This window comes from Candoia aspera, chromosome 1 (genome assembly GCF_035149785.1).
Source record: "Candoia aspera isolate rCanAsp1 chromosome 1, rCanAsp1.hap2, whole genome shotgun sequence".
NCBI classification, from domain to species: domain Eukaryota; kingdom Metazoa; phylum Chordata; class Lepidosauria; order Squamata; family Boidae; genus Candoia; species Candoia aspera.
The window spans coordinates 115,064,606-115,083,906 of record NC_086153.1 but is presented as its reverse complement, the minus strand read 5'-3'; the positions used below and the strand labels follow the sequence as shown (position 1 = coordinate 115,083,906).

Genomic DNA, 19,301 nt, shown 5'->3' with positions numbered 1-19,301 from the left:
ACTATGGAATACTTTGAACAATAATTAAAAATTTGATTATCCATAAAGCTATTTTTTAAGTATGTGTTTTTATCTTATAAAATCCACTAGCAGGATAAGGATTTTAGATAACTGCATCAAATAAGTTAGTATGATGTGAGCCTTGTTATTTTGTTGCAGCACTTATCCAAGAAACTGGTAAAAAGCAAGAAACTGCAATAATTTGTATCTCTTTCTAACTTACTTACCTGACCTTCCTTTGTTAAGAAAAAGGCATGGTCATAACATCTTGCTTTGTATCTGCCCAACTGATTTGATCCTGCAGGGTTGGTGCACTCCGAGAACCTTTGATTAAACAATGTCATCTATTGGGTCCCCAGAAGCACACCTTCTCTTTAGCAGCACCTGCCTCTGCAATGAGGTTCCCCCCCCCGAGATCCAGATGGTCCCCACTCTGTTTAGAACAGCTGTGAAGACCTGGCCCTTCACCCAGGCTTTTGGTGAAGGAGACCGAGACCCCTCGCTTCATTCCATCTCTCTAATGTGCCTGCCATCTTTTATCTTTATCTTTTATTGATTTTATTGTAATTTCTTTGATTGTTGTGAGCTGCTCAGAGTTGTTGGGAGTCAGGCAGCATACAAATTTAATAAATTATTATTATTACTATTACTATTTACTAAATGCATCATGGATACATCCTCTTAAAGCTAATTACTGAGGGAGCATTTTCTTCTGACTTTTCTTTTCCCATTTTTCATCTTAAAGCATTTTCCTCCTTCCTTCTTCCATTTGTCTTCAAAATGTTGCAAAGCTTACATGGGATGTAGATTGGACTACTTCACCTGCTGCAATTATTTATTTCCTTGAAGACAGGTATATGAGAACACCTGTATATTTTCCCCACCAAGATGAAGAAGTTTGTAAAATTGCTCCAGGCAATATACATAGGAGTCCCAAATTTCTCCCATCCAATCTAAAAAAGAAACATGTTCAAAGGCATGTCCGAGGCACCTTATAGCTCACAGTAGTCTTACCAGATGCATTTTCTTTAGCTTCCTTATTAATAGCAGATTTATAAACATGCTGCATCAGTTTGAGAAGATCATGCCAACGCTTTTGTCGGTAACATGTCTGGATATGCCCTAAAAAAGTCTGGTTTTGCTTTCTTGAAAATGTCTGTGCAAACAGCTCCTCAAAGGACTCTCTCAAAGGCAACCAAATCAGCTTGTTATCCACTGGCTTATATCTGTAAAGAATACACAACAAAACAGCCTCACAAGATTGATGACACAAGCAAAGCTGAGCAGGAACATGAAGTAACGTATGTTTTGTCAAGGTTTCCCCTCCGTAAGAAATGTTTTTGCATTTTCCCTGTACCTTTGCCTCCCCTCCCCCCTCCATCAACCCTATGGGTGGAACATCCCTTTCCTTCTCCTTTCTAGTATCTTTCTTAACCTGTCAAATAAGCAGCAAACAATATTATGTGAAAAGTTTTACATGTTTTTTCAAAGTTACCCCCACCCACCAAGTATGCTTTCTTTCCTCCCAGTCTTGCTGACTGTGGCCCTAATTACCTATTTACTTGGAGCTTTAAAAAAATACTGTATTTTATTCCAAGGAATAAAATGTATGTTTCTATGTTGCCAGTGCTGTTTGGCTAGGAAGGAGATCATTGGTTTTTTTAAATTCACTTATCCACTCACCCCCCTAGAAGATCTGCAGTATCACTTTGCTGATTCATGTTGATAACTTTCAAACGGTGCCCTTAAAATAAGAAGACACAAGAAGATGCTGAACTGGTTCCTGAGTTACCACTTCTATCTTGGTTAAAGTCTCAATTCTATACTTCACCTGTAATTTGGGCCAAGTATTGAACAGCAGAAGTTTTTCCTGTTCCTGTTTCGCCCACTAGTAATACAGGCTCTCCTTTGTCAACACACACCGCAAGCTGCTCAATCAACACTGAAGATGGGCGTGTGGGTGCAAAGCTTTGCTTTTTCCTGCCAAGAGATGAAAAGGCAGAATATTATATCTTTGCATCTCCAAGTCTTCTGCTCCTAAATTCCTTAAATATACCTCTCTCTCATATCATTGAAACAAACACCCAAAAATAATATCACAAAAGATCACTGCCATGGGATTTTGTAATTATAAGCACTTCTGCCCTGTGCTACAAATACGCAGGGGAAAAAATGAGGATTGTTACGTTACACATTATGTTAAATAAGTACCACGAAATTCGTTTTCCTGTATTTCTTTAATCAAAAGGAAGAATGAGCAACTCTTGGGAGGGGGGGCTAGAGCCACACTTTTTTTTTTTGCCCCAGCACTTGAGGACAGACTGTGATATAATGCTGTCAGCAGAGGGGATGGGATTATTTCTGTGGGATCATTGGCCTCTTTTGAACTCTTCCCTGGAAACCTCCATAGCAGCTGAAAAAAAGAGAGAAAAGCCTGTTCTACAATGGAAAGCACCGTTTCTTTCCCTTTTGGAAACTGCTGCCTGTGAGGAGGGGGTTCAAAAGGAAAGCAGTTCAGGTGGGAAAGATCAAAATCTCAGCCAATGGAAGCATATGGCTCACCTTATCTGGGCTCAGAAAATACGCAAAAGCTGGCTTGGTTAGTACCTGGATGAGAGACCCTCCCACAGAATTCCAGGGCTATAAGCTAAATTGGAAAGTTAAAAAAAAAAAAATATCCCAGAAAATGTGAAGGCAATCACTTTGTTATGGCTGGCAAGAAAACTACATGGACGTGTCACTCAAATCACCAGGAGTCAAACTTAAAACCCCATACAGGGGTTTTAAAAACACAGGAGCCACAGGCTACATAATTAACGTAACATGCAATCTGACCCAGAGTTTAAAAGAATGTCTCCAAAGCTATCAATACCGTTGCGTAAGTAGCGTGTGCGCCTGCTTCTTAATGAGCTGAACTCTTCCCACGGAGACATCTTGCTCTCCTATTACAATTTCCGGTTTATGAAGTTGACAGTAGTATTCCGCCTATGGAAAAGGAACATCCAGATCCACCCTTATTTATTGAAGACCAGTTCATGTACCATACTCCTATGAATAGTCAGCAAAGTGACTTTGCTGCCTGGGAAGCAGCTAACCCATGAGTTTCTCCATTTCCCCAAAGCTTCAGGTTATCAACTGCTTTTCCAATTACTCTCAAGGTGAATTCACATATTGGACTGAGCCATCCTGAGTTACTTTGATTGGATTTTAAAAGTGACGTATGAATCCAGCTGTCATTATTTCTGTTACGGTTTAGTATGTTGTAAGAGCCCTCCTTCAAAGTACACAACTAGCTGCACACCAATTTTGAGTCATTTTCCACTGAGAGAAGCACTTACATGGAAATAGACAATTAGTAAAGGTACCTTATGCTTGGAAATGTTCAGTTTGCTTCCAATGACTTCGGCCATTTTCAGTCTACTGGCTTGTTTTGACAGCATCGCTGTGAAACAATCTAACGCCTGTCAATGGAGAAGGCAAAAAACTATTTCCAGTTAAGAATCTATTGTCTCCCAATAAACCAACTGTAGTCCAAGAGCAGTTAACTTTCTAGCAACGTATCGCTCATATACTCCTGTGATGGAAAGAAGTGGGTTGTCTTATTCAGACATCTATATTCTTCATATATGGAAACATGAACATCTCAAAAAGTCATACACTTGAAGAGGCCATTTAAACCCAAAACCCAATCTGCAGTGTCGGAATCCACGTTAAATCATCCCTAACTGTAATTCACACAGTCTTCCACATTATCTTAATGACAGTTCTATTTGATTTACATCTATTAAATACTAAAACTTCTTAATCCTGTATCCATTATCTAAAAACTGAATTTGAATTTATATACTGTAGGTAAAGGTAAAGGTTTCCCTTGACATTAAGTCCAGTCGTGTCTGACTCTGGGGGGGGGCGCTCATCTCCGTTTCAAAGCCGAAGAGCCGGCGTTTGTCCATAGACACTTCCACGGTCATGCGGCCGGCATGACTACATGGAACGCCGTTACCTGCCCGCCGAAGCGGTACCTATTAACCTACTCACATTTGCATGTTTTCGAACTGCTAGGTTGGCAGGAGCTGGGACTAGCAACGGGAGCTCACCCCGTCACACGGATTCAAACTGCTGACCTTCCAATCAGCAAGCTCAGCAGCTCAGCAGTTCAACCTGCAGTGCCACCACGTCCCTCTTATATACTGTAGAAAGTATTTTAAAAAAACCCCACCCCCTTCTAAAAACAAGAAGAGTTTAATTCAGACCTCACGAAAAATGTTCAGTGCAGTAGAGGAAGATCTATTAAAGTTGAATGCAATTCTGTTGCACCAATTGAGTAAATCCCTGAAAACAAAAGAAAAGGTGATGTGAATATAGTTCCTGAGTAATGAGTTTCCTTTGCTCTCCCTATCTGCAAACAACTACAGCTTCATTCTCACTTCATTAGGTGCCTAGTTGGTGTTGGCATTTTCAAAAAGCACCCACTCACCACATTTTCACTCAATTAATGCCTTCTCAGTAGGAACTTCAATTAACGCCAGCGCATATGACCTCTAAAACTCCAGATAACAGTTGTCTGAGGATAATTTGCCTCCCCCAAACTGAAATATTCATCAGCTTAATTACGCATTTTAATACCTTAGAGATAACTCTCTGCCCTCCAAACTTGGCTTTTTATTTTCAGTCAAGCATGATGCACCTTCCATTATGTTTTCATCACCCACAACTTGGTTTTCAGATAAATGTTTATCACCAGTAAGCTCAATGTAGATATCCAACAGACAATCTGTTACAATGGCAAGTTTAGGGTAACTTCTCTGAAGAATCTGAAGGAAGAGCATAAGTTATTTTTAATGTTTTGACAGCTATATCAGGGTTTCATCCAAATTAATTACTATCTTTAACATGGCATAAAGTTATAATTATATTCTACTGGTTTCAGTAGGAATTAGAAATTCAGTAGGAATTTTATAATTAAATTACAGATTCTAAAAGAAAACATCCTGAAATAATTTTGCTATCACTTCATGGCGTTTTATTCCCTCTCCTCACTTACCTCTTTCAGCTCAGCCTTAGGCAAGTTGCTGAGCCGAATTTTTGTCCAGTACTTGTCCAAAAGAGCAGCATGGCTGTTTTGTTGCCTATACCAACCACCGCCATAACTGAAGACTCTACATTAATAAAGCCACAAATTAGTGTTTAGATTCTTGAAGCATTAGATTTCAGATGTGAAGAACCTGCAGCCCTCCTGACATTGCTCAAATATAAGTCATGGAATACATTTCCACTGCTCATGTTCAACAGGCTGTTGGGTGTTGCATTTCAGCAACATCTGAAGTGACACAGGCATCCCTGCCAAAAAATATTATAGGCTAGTGTATAGTTGTGTCCACCTGTCATTAGTACTGTATGGATACCACTAGTTGAACAGATCTGGGGAAGGTAACTCCTATTGCCCAAGTATAGTTACATTATGTTGGATGCAGCCCATTGTTTAGAACAGAACAAGCTTAATAATCTCAAGCCTTAGGAAGATTTCTAAAGGGTTCTTTCACTGCAGCACAAAAACTAAAGAAATTAGAATCCCAAATGATAGCAATAAGAAAATGTTTGAATACACCATTATTAATTTCCAGGTTTTCATTTGCTCATTATATTGAGTCTCTAAATAATGGTATATGAGGTTATCATTAATCTAGTATTAATAACAGGCTATGATGAACTGGTAAGAATATGGTTGGATTCCTACAATACTATGAACCACTAAAGTATGAATCCAGCCACTGCTCCTAAATTTTCAGTATATACTTGTAATATTTTTATAAATAGCACCTTAGATTCAAGGATGATGTTTTTGGGTATACTTAGATATGCACAGAATTATAAGTAACCCCTCCCTGCAAAAAATCTCTATGAAACCATTTTAAAGTCTTCATTAATCAGCAGGTCCCTGGTTCATATCCAGTGCCCCCTCCACCACTCCTGAGTTTTTGGAGGTCCTTCAAGACCTGGGTGTGCCAGCAGGCCTGGGGACCCCTGGGGATGGGTGAACTAGTAAGGTGGCTCCAGTATTGTTAACATCTCTCCATCTATTATTTCCTTTCTGTTTTTAGCTCTGTTTTTATTGTTTTAACGTTTCTAGTAATTATTATATACTGATTTTAGGTAATAATTGTTTGATATATTTACTGTATTAATTGGAATATTGTATGCTGCCAAGAGTCACTTTCGTGAGATGGGCGGCTACATAAATATGGTAGATAAATAAATAAATAAACCCTATCTGTGCAGACTATACTGTCTACCTTCTAGTAGCAAAAAGATGGAATCCAGGGGCTACTTTTATACAGTCATTTCGTCCAGGAATCAATAACTCTCCATTTTCCAGAAGAGGAATCAACACAGAGATCTAAGGAACAGAAAAAGAAAAAAAATAAAAACTGAGCAAAACTGCACTGGCCAATATCTAGACAAGCAGTTTCATTCATGTTAAAGGAATTTTCTTTCTTTTCCATAGCTGCTCCTCAAAGAGGTTCCTGAAAATCAGATCCTCCAGAATCCAACCCCAATACATCCCAGCCATGGAGGAAGCCTGATTCCACCCATCTGCTCACTAGTTCAAGCAACTATATTGATCCTATTTTATTGCAAACACACTGGACTGTCAGCTCTGCAACATGAGTCATCTCACAGGAGAGATAATAATAGCATGGCATCCATTTTTTCCCATCTTGAAACACATGCAACTAATTCCGTAAGATAACACATTTTTAGAAGGACACTCCCCAGACAAGCAATAGCAAATGCTTTAACTTATTATGGGTAAAGTAACTTCCAGGGCACTGGATAACAGAGCAAGGGTGAGACATTCCATTTACATTCGTGGGGGTGGAGGTGGGGATGAAGGGGGAAGAATATTCCATTCTGATTTGAACAGCATAACATAGTTGTATGTTATTATATGACACATTCGGCACTCAGTTGTAAACCCAAGATCTACAACTCATCCCCAAAGTGAAAAGCACAGGGGTCTTCTGTCTGGAAGAGCAAATTAAAAATAAATAATCTAGAATACTATCTGGAGGAATGAATTGCTAGTTTCCATGAAATAAGTCTTTAAGGTAAGTTAAGCATTCTCATTCCAAGCATTCATATAACACTTCTACAAAGCAGAAAACCATACCACATCAAGGGCAGCATAATCAATATCTTCTAAAAGTATCCAGTGCCCTCTGCTAACTGCTTGAGTCAAGGTCCCTGGTTGCCACACAAACTCTCCTGGTATATCTGTACAACGATACATGCCCAGCAAAGTCTGTTAAAAAAAAAACAGAGACAAAATGTTTGCATCATTCTGCTTTTTCTTTTAAAAATGTGAAAGCTTCTGAACTACAAATTTCTGTTTCTTTTTATGAAGATAGTCACATCTGAATATTTTCTGTTAGAAAAGTATTTTTCAAAAAAGCTCCCCAACAGCAACAACCACAGCAAACCACAATGTCACTGAAATGAAGTGCACACAATGACCTCATTATTTAAATGCTCCATTATGCATCTGCATCCCAGGGCCTGACACAAGTATCTGAGATGCATTCGCATGATGATGTCACAAACGTGTCATTTGCCTTTCTTGCCCTCTTTGGATGACCAACAAAAGATCAACTGAGATAGCACATGACCTAATTTGCTTTTTAACCTCTTTTAAAAATATCAATCTTAAGGTGATAATTTCCTAAAATGGCTAAAATATGTTTCCATTTACCTTACTGTCAGTCTGATCTCCTAGCTGGACTTTCAGAATATGAGGTGGCTTCGTTCTTCCTGTAAGCACTGCCAAGAATTCAACCAGAGATGTTTTGCCACATCCTACTGGCCCTTCGAGGAGGACTGCCTTTTGTGAAGACACAGCCATGGCGAGATTCTGGAGATCTGCACAGACGGAATTCACCAGCACAAAATGGTTCGAGATGTTTTCCTGCTGCAACAGAGAAGACAATGTTTCAGCTAATATTAGATTTAAGAGGAACAAGTATAAACTAACACAATGTCCTAATCATTTCTTAAGTATCTCAGGACTGAATGAAACATAAAACTGGAGCCAGTTGGAGTACAGCAACAAATCAAGATGCCAGCAGGGGGAAAGAAGAGTTAACACTTCCCTTTTGCCATATGAAGCTTCTCCTGAATCTATTTGCCTTTCTCAGGTATCATTCTCTACAAAGAAACCTTCAGGATATGGAAAAGTCAGAAATACTTTTTTTTTTTTTTTAAAGGAAATCCAGTTCAGGCCCTCTCCCCTCCCCCATCTCTAGTAACTAAACTTGTAAAGAAAATGTTGACAAATTATAATGTGCTTAATGTTGAGTTCAGCTTTAGCTTTCAGTATTTAATTTTAAAGTCCTCCCTCTGATCCAAGAAGCGGACAGTGAAAGGACCTGTAAGTTGCTACCAGCAGTCATTGGCTTTGTTATTTGGGGAACACAATACAGGTCTCTTAACCACAATTAAAGCTAATCTAGGATTAGTACTGCATACAAATGCATCCAGTGTATGTGTTTCTCCCCATGACTGATGTATTTGCAACAATGAATCTGTGGAAAAGTTGCCAACTTCTTCAACCATTCTGTAACTATACAGGTAGTCCTCGTTTAACAACCACAATTGGGACTGGCAACTCTATCACTAAGCAAAGTGGTTGCTAGATGGGAAATCATGTGACTGAGGCTATGCTTTCATTTTCACCACTCTACCGCCCTTTGGAATGCTCACCCCGGCGCTGGGATAATTAACAAGAAGGAAATTGATATTTGTATTTACATTCATTGGAGAAGAAGGGATAACAAGAGAGTAAGCAGGCACACAATGGGGAATACACATCAAAAGCAATGCATTGGCACCAGCAGCCACAAGTGCACTACACAAACAGCCCATGTATTCCCCATTGTGTGCTCTCTTGTAATCCCTTTCTGCCCAATCTCTATGCTCTATGATGGAGAAAAAAAAACAAGCAATTTCTGTAGGCAATCTCTCCTGTGCCTGACCCGCCCCCCACTCACAGATCTGTTCTCCACACAAGTCCTAAACCTAGATAAACAGAACCCCATTAAACAATGAGTCAAAAACATTATACTTCTTCATTTATTGAAGAAAATGATCCAAAACTACATATTTGCATGTGGCAAAAATATGTGAACCTTTGCTTTTAGTAATTGGTGTGCCCTGCTTGAGCAGCAATAACTGCAGCTAAACATTTCTGATAACTGTTGATCAGTCCTGCATATTGGCATAGAGGAATTTTAGCTCGCTTCTCCTTACAGTTTCAACTCAGGGATATTGGTGGACTTCCTTGCATGAACTGCCCCCTTTAGGTCTTTCCACAACATTTGTACAGGATTAATGATTTGGCCATTCCAAAACATTAACTTTCTTCTGCTTTAACCATTCTTTGGTTGTATGACTTGTATGCTTTGGGTCATTGTCTTGCTGCATGACCCACTTTCTCTTGAGCTTCAGTTCACAGACAGATACCCTGACATTTTCCTGTAGAATTTGTTGGTACAATTCAGAATTCATAGTTCCACCAATTATGGCAAGCCATCCTGGTCCAGAGGCGGTAAAGTAGGCCCAAACCATCATACTGCCCCTTGTTTCACAGATGGGATAAGGTTCTTATGCTGGAATGCAGTGTTGCCTTTCACCAAACATAATGTTTTTCATTCAAGCCAAAAGATTCTATTTTGGTCTCATCCATCCACAGAACATTCTTTCAATAACCTTCCAGCTTATCCACATGGTCTTTCGCAAACTGTCGACAGGCAGCAATGTTCTTTTTGGAGAGTGGCTTTCTCCTTGCAACCCTGCCATGCACACCATGTTGTTCAGTGTTCTCCTGATGGTGGTCCAATGAACACTGATATTCACCAGTGCAAGAGAGGCCTTTAGTTCCTTAGACATTACCCTGGGCTTCTCTAAGACCTCCCAGAGTATTACATGCCTTGACCTTGGTGTGATCTTGGATCGATGGCCACTCCTGGGGAGGGTAACAACGGTGTTGAGTTGCCTCCATCTGTACATGATCTGCCTGACAGTGGACTAGTGGAGTCCAAATTCTTTGGAAATAGTTTTGTAACCTTTTCCAGCCTGGTGAGCATCAACAACTGTTTTTCAGAGGTCCTCAGAAATCTTTGCTCAAGCCACAATACACTTCTACATCCCATGTTGTAAAGATCAGACTTTGATAGTGAATACTCAGAATTCTGTTCTTTAAGTAAGGCAGGACCTCTCATACTCACACCTGATTATCATCCCACTGATTGAAACACCTGACTCTAATTTCCCCTTCAAATGAACTGATCATCCTAGAGGTTCATATACTTTTGTCACACACAAATATGCAGCTGTGGATCATTTTCCTGAATAAATCAATGAACAAGTATAATGTTTTAACTCATTGGTTTAATTGGGTTCTCTTTATCTGGTTTTAGGACTTGTATGGAGAACAGATCATGCTTTAGGTCATATTTATGCAGAAATATTAAAGAGGCTCGCAAACTTTTAAGCACCGGTGTACACACTTGGCTGTTCCAGGATCAGCCTGCGCGACAGGTGCTGTAGCTTGTCCAAAGCAGTGTCCAGATGGTCTATAGGGTGTAAAGATCTGAAAAACACAAGGCCTTAAATTCTCTCATCCAAGCCATTATACACAGCAATGTTTTACTTACATTTTCTCTGTGTCCAAACTGTTGTCTAGGTAAGACAACTCCACACACAGCTATGACCTTTGCACAAAGGTCAGCAGCAACCAGCTCTCCCTGAGTGTACCGCAGCTTCTCCCCTTTGTTCCAGAAGATGTGGTCTGGATTGGCCAGAACTAGGGCCTGCTCAATGTTCTGCACCTGGGACTCTTCCACAAGCCTATCAAAATTGCAGTTACGTTTACTACAGCAGACCAATTTACTAAATTATGTAAAACATTTAAGAAAACATGTCACCAAAGGAAAACAAATAGAAGAGAAGGGTAAAGACTTACTTAAGCCTAAAATGTATTAACTCTTCTGGATTAAAGATCTTCTTCAGGAAAGATAATCGATGTTCATCATTCATGCATGTAACCAAAGCAAGACAGCTGGCAGTATACCTAAGTAGGAACAATTGCTCAGGCAATATTTTGTATTTGTATTTACTAAACATATTTTCTTCCAGAGAGAGATGAAAAATGGCTATCTTACCCTATATAGCCATTTAGATTAATATCTTAGTTTCTCTAATCTATATCACTGGCTTCATGAAATCAATTATAAGTTGCTCATAAAAAGTGGGTTGTACCAGAGGAGAGACAAAAAGAGAAAGAATATTGCTGACAAAGAAAGGATTAAAGTAATGGGAAGAACAAATCAAAGAAGCAAGTTTTATATTTTAGAGTGAGACTCATGAAGAATTCTGGACTTGAACTGTGGAAATCTATTACCTTAATGAGGCTCCTAACAAACCCAATTGCTTAATTATTTTTAAACCCAATATCCTGATGAAGGGAAGAACTTTACGGGAAAAGAAACAAATCCCATAAAAATAGAAACATCAGACTTAGTGGCCTGGCCACTTTTCATCGTTACTTTGACACTGATCTGATTTTCTAGAAAGATCACTTATTAAAATGAGCATGCAGGGCAATCAAAGATAAATGTTTAATGTATGATGTTAGATCCATTTACCAACAGAAGTAAAGGGAAAACATTACCCATTACTAAAATTTCTTTTAAGCAAAACTCATCTACCCTGGGGATTTTGCAAGTCTGATAAGATTTCTATAAGAGCACTTTAATGTGTCAATAAGCATACAGTGCACCTGTTGCTATGAATATTCCTTAAGTAGTTATTGCTACATGCGCTCATGTAGCAATTTCCATGACACATACTTGTCCATACACACGTGGTCATTAAGCTATCAAAAACACAGTCAGGACCAGAAATACTGGAGCAAGGATAACTGTAATGCAAACCCCTTGAATTACAACTGAAAGTCCTGACTTCGCTCCCATCTGGGTGTGATTCCTTTCAACTTCAATGTGGTGGTATACAAAGGCCAGATGTCAAAACGGTTACCCTTGTTCCAATATTTCTGGTTCTGACTGTAGCACTCTAAATGATAAATGCAAGATAAAACTAATTTCTATGCACATCAGATGTAATTCTCATTTTCTGGGGGTCTAATGAAAACATTGTCTAAGAGTCCATTTTGCTTATATCCAGTCTACATAAAGTTACTCTGAATAGCTTGTCACAATGTTCCTCTGCCTGTCAATTTAGAAGATATTATGTGGTCAGGTAATAATCTTGTCTGCTTTAAAGTCCAGCTCATGAATTATTCACTTCATGGAATAAAGGTAAAAAAATGACAGTAAGGCCTTCCCTATTCATTAAATGAGCTACATAAATGTAAGAAAATTAAAGTTACCATCGAACTAAGGTATCATGACTCCTCAATAAAGGGACACAAACACTCCAGTCCCACAATTCTCTGAATACAGACTGATCTTTTTGGAGAAATTTGTAGGCCGCCTCCATGAGATCCCTTAACTTCATTCTGCGCCGCCCATATCGAACCACGCTTGTATCCGAGCTCTCCAGGAAAAGTCGCTGAAACACTGGTGAAGTGTCCTTAAAGTACTTCAAAGCAAATCTGCACAAAACAGTATTATAGAGAATAAACACAGCAAAAGTGATGAACAAATTTCAACTCATTCAATGTCCATGAAAGCTTCTGCTACAAAGAACATATATATCATGCTAATATCTGTTGAATTTGGAAAACAATTTTAACTAAAAGCTGAAAAAGGCCATTAAATAGGAGAAATACACATAATTAATTAATTGCTAAAACCTTGCTTTTTCAGAAATTAAAGTCAACTTACATATGCTAGAAGAAAAGCTATGTTGAAATTTGTATATGGAGTCAAAACCAAAGTATGAATGCCTCAGATGCAGATCCAGGTATAGAGTGGATCTGAGCATTATCCAGAGAGAAAATCATTTCCATTTTTTCATAGTAAAGGACAGAATAGAGGTATACATAATCATTACAACTGGGTAACACTTCAGATTCAGTTCCAAAATGGTGCTCCCGAGTGCTCAGAGGAACAAATATGTCTAACTGAGAAGAGGTGGTTATTAAATGACCAACTATTCTCAATTAAGTGGAGTCCCTGAGAAAAGCATGTACGTAGGCACAAGTGAATTGTCTTGTAAAACATCTGTTTTTAAATCTAAAATTCCCAGCCCACATCTCAACTCAATACACTAAAACTTAAACGATCTTAGAAAATGCTTGATTGGTGGAACAACTCAGTGAATTGTAGATTAGCCTCCTCGTGGTGCACCCCGGGCAACATGCCTTGTCACGGCTAATTAATCTTTACACCTGGCTGCTGGGCCTCACAAGGATTTCTCAGCAAGAAAAAGCAGCACAAACAGCTTACTGTTCCTTATCAATTTCAGGTTTAGTTTTTTTAAAAAAATCTTAGTAGAACTCTTACATTCCTTCCATGCAAATCTTTGGAAAACAGTACCTAAACAATTCAATATGTGTAATATCATTATCATTTAATAGCATTTTATTCTTGGGAAAAGAGGGACCATTTCCCAATAGCTACAATTTTGAAGGATTTCTACAATTGCTTTAGCACTGCTCCTGAGACAAATATTTTGATAAATTATAAAACTTCATTTCAACCTTTTTACTGTAAAAGACAAGGCATCATATGATACATATTAAAGAGAACTAGTACCAGCAGGCACCTTTTAATATGAATGCTATCTGATAAGGAACCACTATAAACATGAAATTTTTCAATTCAGGTTAAGAGACCAGGTTCCATACTCATAGTGCTGACTTTAACTAACGAATAATCATCTATCACAATCAACTGAGACAAAGACCACTTATAGATAGATCAGCAAAAGCTGCAAACACCATCATAGATTTTTCCAGTGTAGTAGCCAAGCATAAAGTCCTGAACCAGTATCTGGAAATTGTAAGGATCTGGATGAGGCAAACCATTCAGATAAAATCCTATCAAGACAGAGCTGCTGTTTGCCAATAAATATCTTGGAAATCCAATTAACATTGGCCACAGTAATTACTCTGAATGTGGTCACGCTTCATGCAAAGAAAGTAGCTGTGACTTGGGGGTCCTCCTGGACTCTTGATTGTGGGGATTTGTTATTTATTCTTTCTTTCCACTGTCTTGCCTTGTTGTTCTCTGACCAGAGTCTGTTAAGACTGGAGTAGGATATAAATATTGTTCAAATAAAAATTAAACAAAACTATCTAGCATAGAATAGAACCTAAGAAACCAGCTTGGTTTTTTAGCATAATATTGTACTAATCCATACACGTTTCAAGCATCCAAAAAAAATGTAGAATGTTAAGCAGATACCTAAACAAATTCAAGAGAATCTAATTACTTATGCACATGGCTATACACATGTAAGCCCAATATGAATGTTATATATTAAACACAACAATTGCTAAGCCCAATCAGAGCCCAACACACATACAATTTTTCTCCTGGGCAATCATGTGAACCCATTTTTAGTCTCCATCTAACTATCTGCTATATTAAAAAATAAGTACACATATATCGTCACTTACGGCATCACATCTGGATGATCACCAATAAGTTTGCTCATTGCCACACAGAGTCTCTCATGAAGATCATGGTTGATCTGGCCACTAGACTTAATTGTTTCTGCATTTCTCTCCAATAAATCCAGCAAGATTGGACGAAGCTGACGGCCAATCAGAAGTGTGCATTCTTTATCCAGTAATAACTGTGCTAAGGCAGTGAGAATGCACTGACGGTCCTGATGACTCCAGATCTGAAAACAAAGAGATGTCTAATAAAAACAGGATGCCTCCCCATCTCTAATTCCAGTACCCTTTCAAGTCCTCCACAGAGATTAGAGCTGAGGGTAGGAGGCTGGAGAAAACTCAAGAAAGTAAGAATGAGAAAGATGGGCATTTTACAAACTGTAAGCAAAACATTCATTATAGCAATGGAATCCTCCTTCAAGCCTTACTAAATGAACAGTAGACACCTTTACGATAGTGCTTGCTCTGTTATAGCCTGTAATCTCTTCCATGACAAACTGATGGCAGATATTATAGTAGGGGCTCATACAACATAACAAGCTATGGTTTGCAAAATAAATCACAATTGTCTGGGTTCACAACACTTGCTAAACCATAATCCATAATTTACAAGCCACAATGGCTGGATCTGTACAACATCCTATACCATCACCACCACAATAATAAAAAATGTGGCTTAACACAATGAGTGAACTCTGTCTACATTTGCTTGAAGCCATTATACATGTTTTCAGGTCCCCAGTTTTTATTATGTCATAAACAAATCACTTTGTCTTATATATTTATCTATGCTACAAATATCACAGAAATGAAACACAGAAATCAGGGGATGCATGGGGAAAAAACAAAGACCTGGGAAGCTTCTGGATCAGGATGAATCATCACTAGAGGGAAGAGGATAAAAATGTTGCTGGTTGCCTGAATGAGAACCAAGCTATAAGCAAACATACATAAACTACAGGACAAAGAAGCAACAGGAAAAATGCAGATGCTGAAGACACTTGGGAGAGATATTGCATATTGGAATTTCTATCTGCTAGAAGATTTTCAAATGTTTTTGACAGAGTCCTTCACCAAAAACAACTGAACAAAATTAGCAGCCACCAGGTAAGAGGAGAGTTCTCCTCATGGATTAGTGATTGGTTAAAGTAAATGGAGAGGATAACTACCGTAAGTGGACAATACAGGAATATAAAGTTACCTTATAGCTGGCATGCATGCAGGCAGGCAGGCAGGCATTTATTTATTTATTTAATTTCTATATCTGCCCATCTCAACCAGTGACTCTGGGTGGCTCACAACAATAAAAACCATAAAACAATAAAGCAATTACGATTAAAACAATTACAATAAAAATAAATATACATGGCTGCCAAGTAAACAATGTAAGATGTCAATACAACCAAGAAACGGGACCATTACCACATACGGGGGCCCAGGCACATAACCAGGTCTTCATGGCCTTACGAAAGGCCAACAGGGTTGGGGACATCCTAATCTCTGAGGGGAGAATATTCCAGAGGGCAGGCGCTACAGCCGAAAAGGCACGCCTTCTAGTCCCCGTCAACCGACATTCTTTGGCTGACGGGATCCGTAGCATGCCCGATCTACCAGATTGAATTGGATGGGTAGAAACAACTGGGAGAAGGCGGTCCCTTAGGTAACCTGGTCCCAATCCATGAAGGGCTTTAACAGTGACAACCAGCACCTTGAATTGCACCCGGAAGCACACTGGCAACCAATGCAGCTCCCATAGCAGTGGTGTTAAGCATATTTCAAATTCACTATTTCTACCATACGTTGAAGTAATGGTCACCAATGTGGATGACTTCAAAAACAGGATCAGGCAAATGCAAGAAAGATACCATGAAATTAAAATATTGTTAACCGCCATGATTATTATATATTAGTTCTAGAATCAACTGAAACAGAAAATGGCTCTGTGATCATATTCATTATTTCTGAGATAATGTTTGTTTCCAGGTGCAATTCAAGGTGCTGGTTGTTACCGATAAAGCCCTACCCAGCAAGGGGCCTGGTTACTTGAGGGGCCGCTTGTCTCCCATAGTCCGCCACTTTGATCTTGGAGAGTTGGCACACTCCAGGTTTCTTCAGTTAAACAATGTCATCTGTCGGGACCCTGGAAACGTGTCTCCCCTGCAGCAGCATCTGCCTCTAGAATGAGGTTCCCCCTGAGATCTGGATACTCAGCAACTACTCTGCTGTTGTTCAGAAAAGAGATGAAGACCTGGCTCTTCACCCAGGCCTTTGGCAAGGGAAAGTGAGACCTCTCACTTCATTCCATCTGGACTGTCATGCTTGCCATCTTCTACCTTCTATTGATTTTATGTAATTTGATTGTTGTGAGCCACCCAAAATCGTTGGGAGTTGGGCAGCATACAAGTTTAATGAATTATAATTGTTATTATTATTGTTATTTCTGAGATAACTGCTGGCTACACAAACTTGTCTATACCAAATTGTAAACAGATGTTAAAAACACAACTTTATTCAACTAATAAAAACACAGATAGTGTTAGAGGGAATTAAAATGCATGATATTTGCCAAATTAATGAGAGTTTTTAAAATTTGATATGATGGATAAGATCCAAAAGTTTTTGTTCCTGGAATTCTTTCATCACATATAATGTACAGTATAAGCTGATCATTGTAACTTCTTTAACTCCTGCTCTCTGCCTCTGGTAAAAGCCGATGCATCAAAGATCTTGCCTTAGGCAAGAAGTCAAAGCAGAATATCCCTTAATTAACAAATCAGATTACATACTAGCATGGGGTATAAAAGTATTAATCATGGTTTATGAAACAAACTATGGATTAGCACAATGTGTGAATGAGGTCAAGCAAAACAAAACCCCAACCTTTTGGGGGGTTTTTTAACAACAAAAGGATATTACTCCTGTTCAAAAATGTGCTATGGCTGTATGCTAAACTGAGAAGCTGAACATTTTTCTTAAAGCTCTAATAAATAATCTTATGGTTCCTGTGAGAGCCCCCTAGAGTTTATAGGAAATGTAGATCTTTCCTTCTGAGGAATGTGGAGAAAAAGGGAAATCTATCCTTGTATTTCCCCTCCCCCACCCCAAGTCTCCAAGATACCAGAGATGTAAAAATGGTATGCTTTGAGGAGCTGTTTATCTGCTCCCAAAATATTAGCAAGTTCAGGGGAGAGAAACCCATTTCCATCCTGCCAGTAAGAGTCCAGCATCACTCAGGGACAGCGGTTGACATACCTTCAGAAGGTCAACCCAATGAGGTTACTTGCTCATGTAACATGCATTGCATTAAATATTCTTTGATTGAACAGAAAGATGTAGAAAAAGAATTAAAACCACACACAGACTCATGGGATGGTTGCTTATGCATTATTTTATATACTAAACCTATATATGATCAACATACATGACCAACACACAATTTCCCTTTTTATTATACACAATCTTCCACTTAAAAAATCTGCAGTAAACAGAAGCAACCCTAATCATTTTTCTTCCCTTTCTCAAGAACGTGAACTTGTTGCCACAATTCCTGCACTTTTAACGTGCTGCCAAAGTTCAGACATGAACATTTCACTTTCTTCTCCTGTCTCAAACCAATGGTAGACTGGCCTATGACTTATGGATAACGAGAAGATACAGTACCAGTCTAGTTTTGACTCAGTAAACTGAGAAATCTCCCAAGCATCAAGAGCCAAAGTTCTCAGGGCTGGGGCAGGTACAAACTAACAGGTGAAAGTGTGGCTTTTTTCTTTTGACAATCTAAAACATCAGCGGCGTTTTAATATACTGCCGGAGGTCAGAGAGTTTCCAAAATGCACCACTCTCTCTTGGAGGCGACCAGGCGAGAAACGGAGGAAGTTGGCAGATGTTGTTGCCGTCGCGAGACTGGTGGAAGGAATTCTCCTGCATCCTCGCCTCTCCCTCCCCCACTCCCCAACCCCCTCTTCAGACAAAGGAGGTAAGACCCAGCTCGCCCTCTCTCCACCTCAGCTTCCAGCCAGGCCATTCCCATTCTCCAAGGCCGGGCCGTGGAAGATGGACGGTCGCCCCAGGGAAGATTACCGCGCTCCCCTCCCCCTCTGCACGTCCACCCTTCTTCCCTCTCCCCTCTCGGTGGCCTAGGGCGAAGAGGGCGCCGCTGCCGCCTCGCCGCTGCCATTGTGGCTCTCCCACCTGTTTGGCGAGGAACCTGCTGAGCTGGCCGCTGCTCCTCTCGTTCCTTTGCGCTATTAGTTGCAACGGGGCCGCCAGGCTGAATTGTAGATGCTCCATCTTTAGGAGCTCGAGGGAATCCTTTCGGCTCGAGGGCCCCTTTTCCCGGGGAAGGGAAAGGGGGTGTGCACGCCAAGCCAGCCAGCAACCACCCTTCGCCACCCACTACTAAAAGCGCGACACGTGGGAAAAGAGAGCGACTTTCGCTTTTCCCCGGAATGCTCACGTCATCTTCCAGCGACACAAGCCTTCAAAGGAGCTTTCTCAGTGTTGGCTTCTGGCCGCTCCTCCCCTTGGAGAATCCAAAACAAAACAAAACCCGCCCCCGCGCGACCCCGTTTTGTACTGCGACATCTCTCCATAACACGCAAGTTTAATAAATTACTATTATTACTGGGTAATAATTATTACAATACCTGTGTACTTGAGTTGT

At 39.7% G+C, this 19,301-nt stretch overlaps 1 protein-coding gene across 1 annotated transcript in view; it reads right to left on the bottom strand.

The window, feature by feature from the left end:
- Positions 1-19,016, bottom strand: part of MDN1 (midasin AAA ATPase 1) — a 116,464-nt gene extending 97,448 nt beyond the window's left edge. The window contains exons 1-16 of the mRNA XM_063312224.1: positions 18,830-19,016; positions 14,639-14,865; positions 12,443-12,667; positions 11,018-11,125; positions 10,710-10,902; positions 7,751-7,963; positions 7,172-7,303; positions 6,294-6,397; positions 5,045-5,159; positions 4,627-4,814; positions 4,254-4,332; positions 3,366-3,461; positions 2,873-2,985; positions 1,832-1,980; positions 1,684-1,744; positions 1,015-1,226 (exon numbers count right to left, since the gene is read on the bottom strand). Coding sequence (XP_063168294.1) covers positions 1,015-1,226; positions 1,684-1,744; positions 1,832-1,980; positions 2,873-2,985; positions 3,366-3,461; positions 4,254-4,332; positions 4,627-4,814; positions 5,045-5,159; positions 6,294-6,397; positions 7,172-7,303; positions 7,751-7,963; positions 10,710-10,902; positions 11,018-11,125; positions 12,443-12,667; positions 14,639-14,865; positions 18,830-18,928 — 2,314 coding nt within the window. The 5' untranslated portion in view covers positions 18,929-19,016. The remainder of the gene's footprint in view (positions 1-1,014; positions 1,227-1,683; positions 1,745-1,831; positions 1,981-2,872; positions 2,986-3,365; positions 3,462-4,253; positions 4,333-4,626; positions 4,815-5,044; positions 5,160-6,293; positions 6,398-7,171; positions 7,304-7,750; positions 7,964-10,709; positions 10,903-11,017; positions 11,126-12,442; positions 12,668-14,638; positions 14,866-18,829) is intronic.
- Between the last annotated feature and the right edge of the window lie 285 nt (positions 19,017-19,301).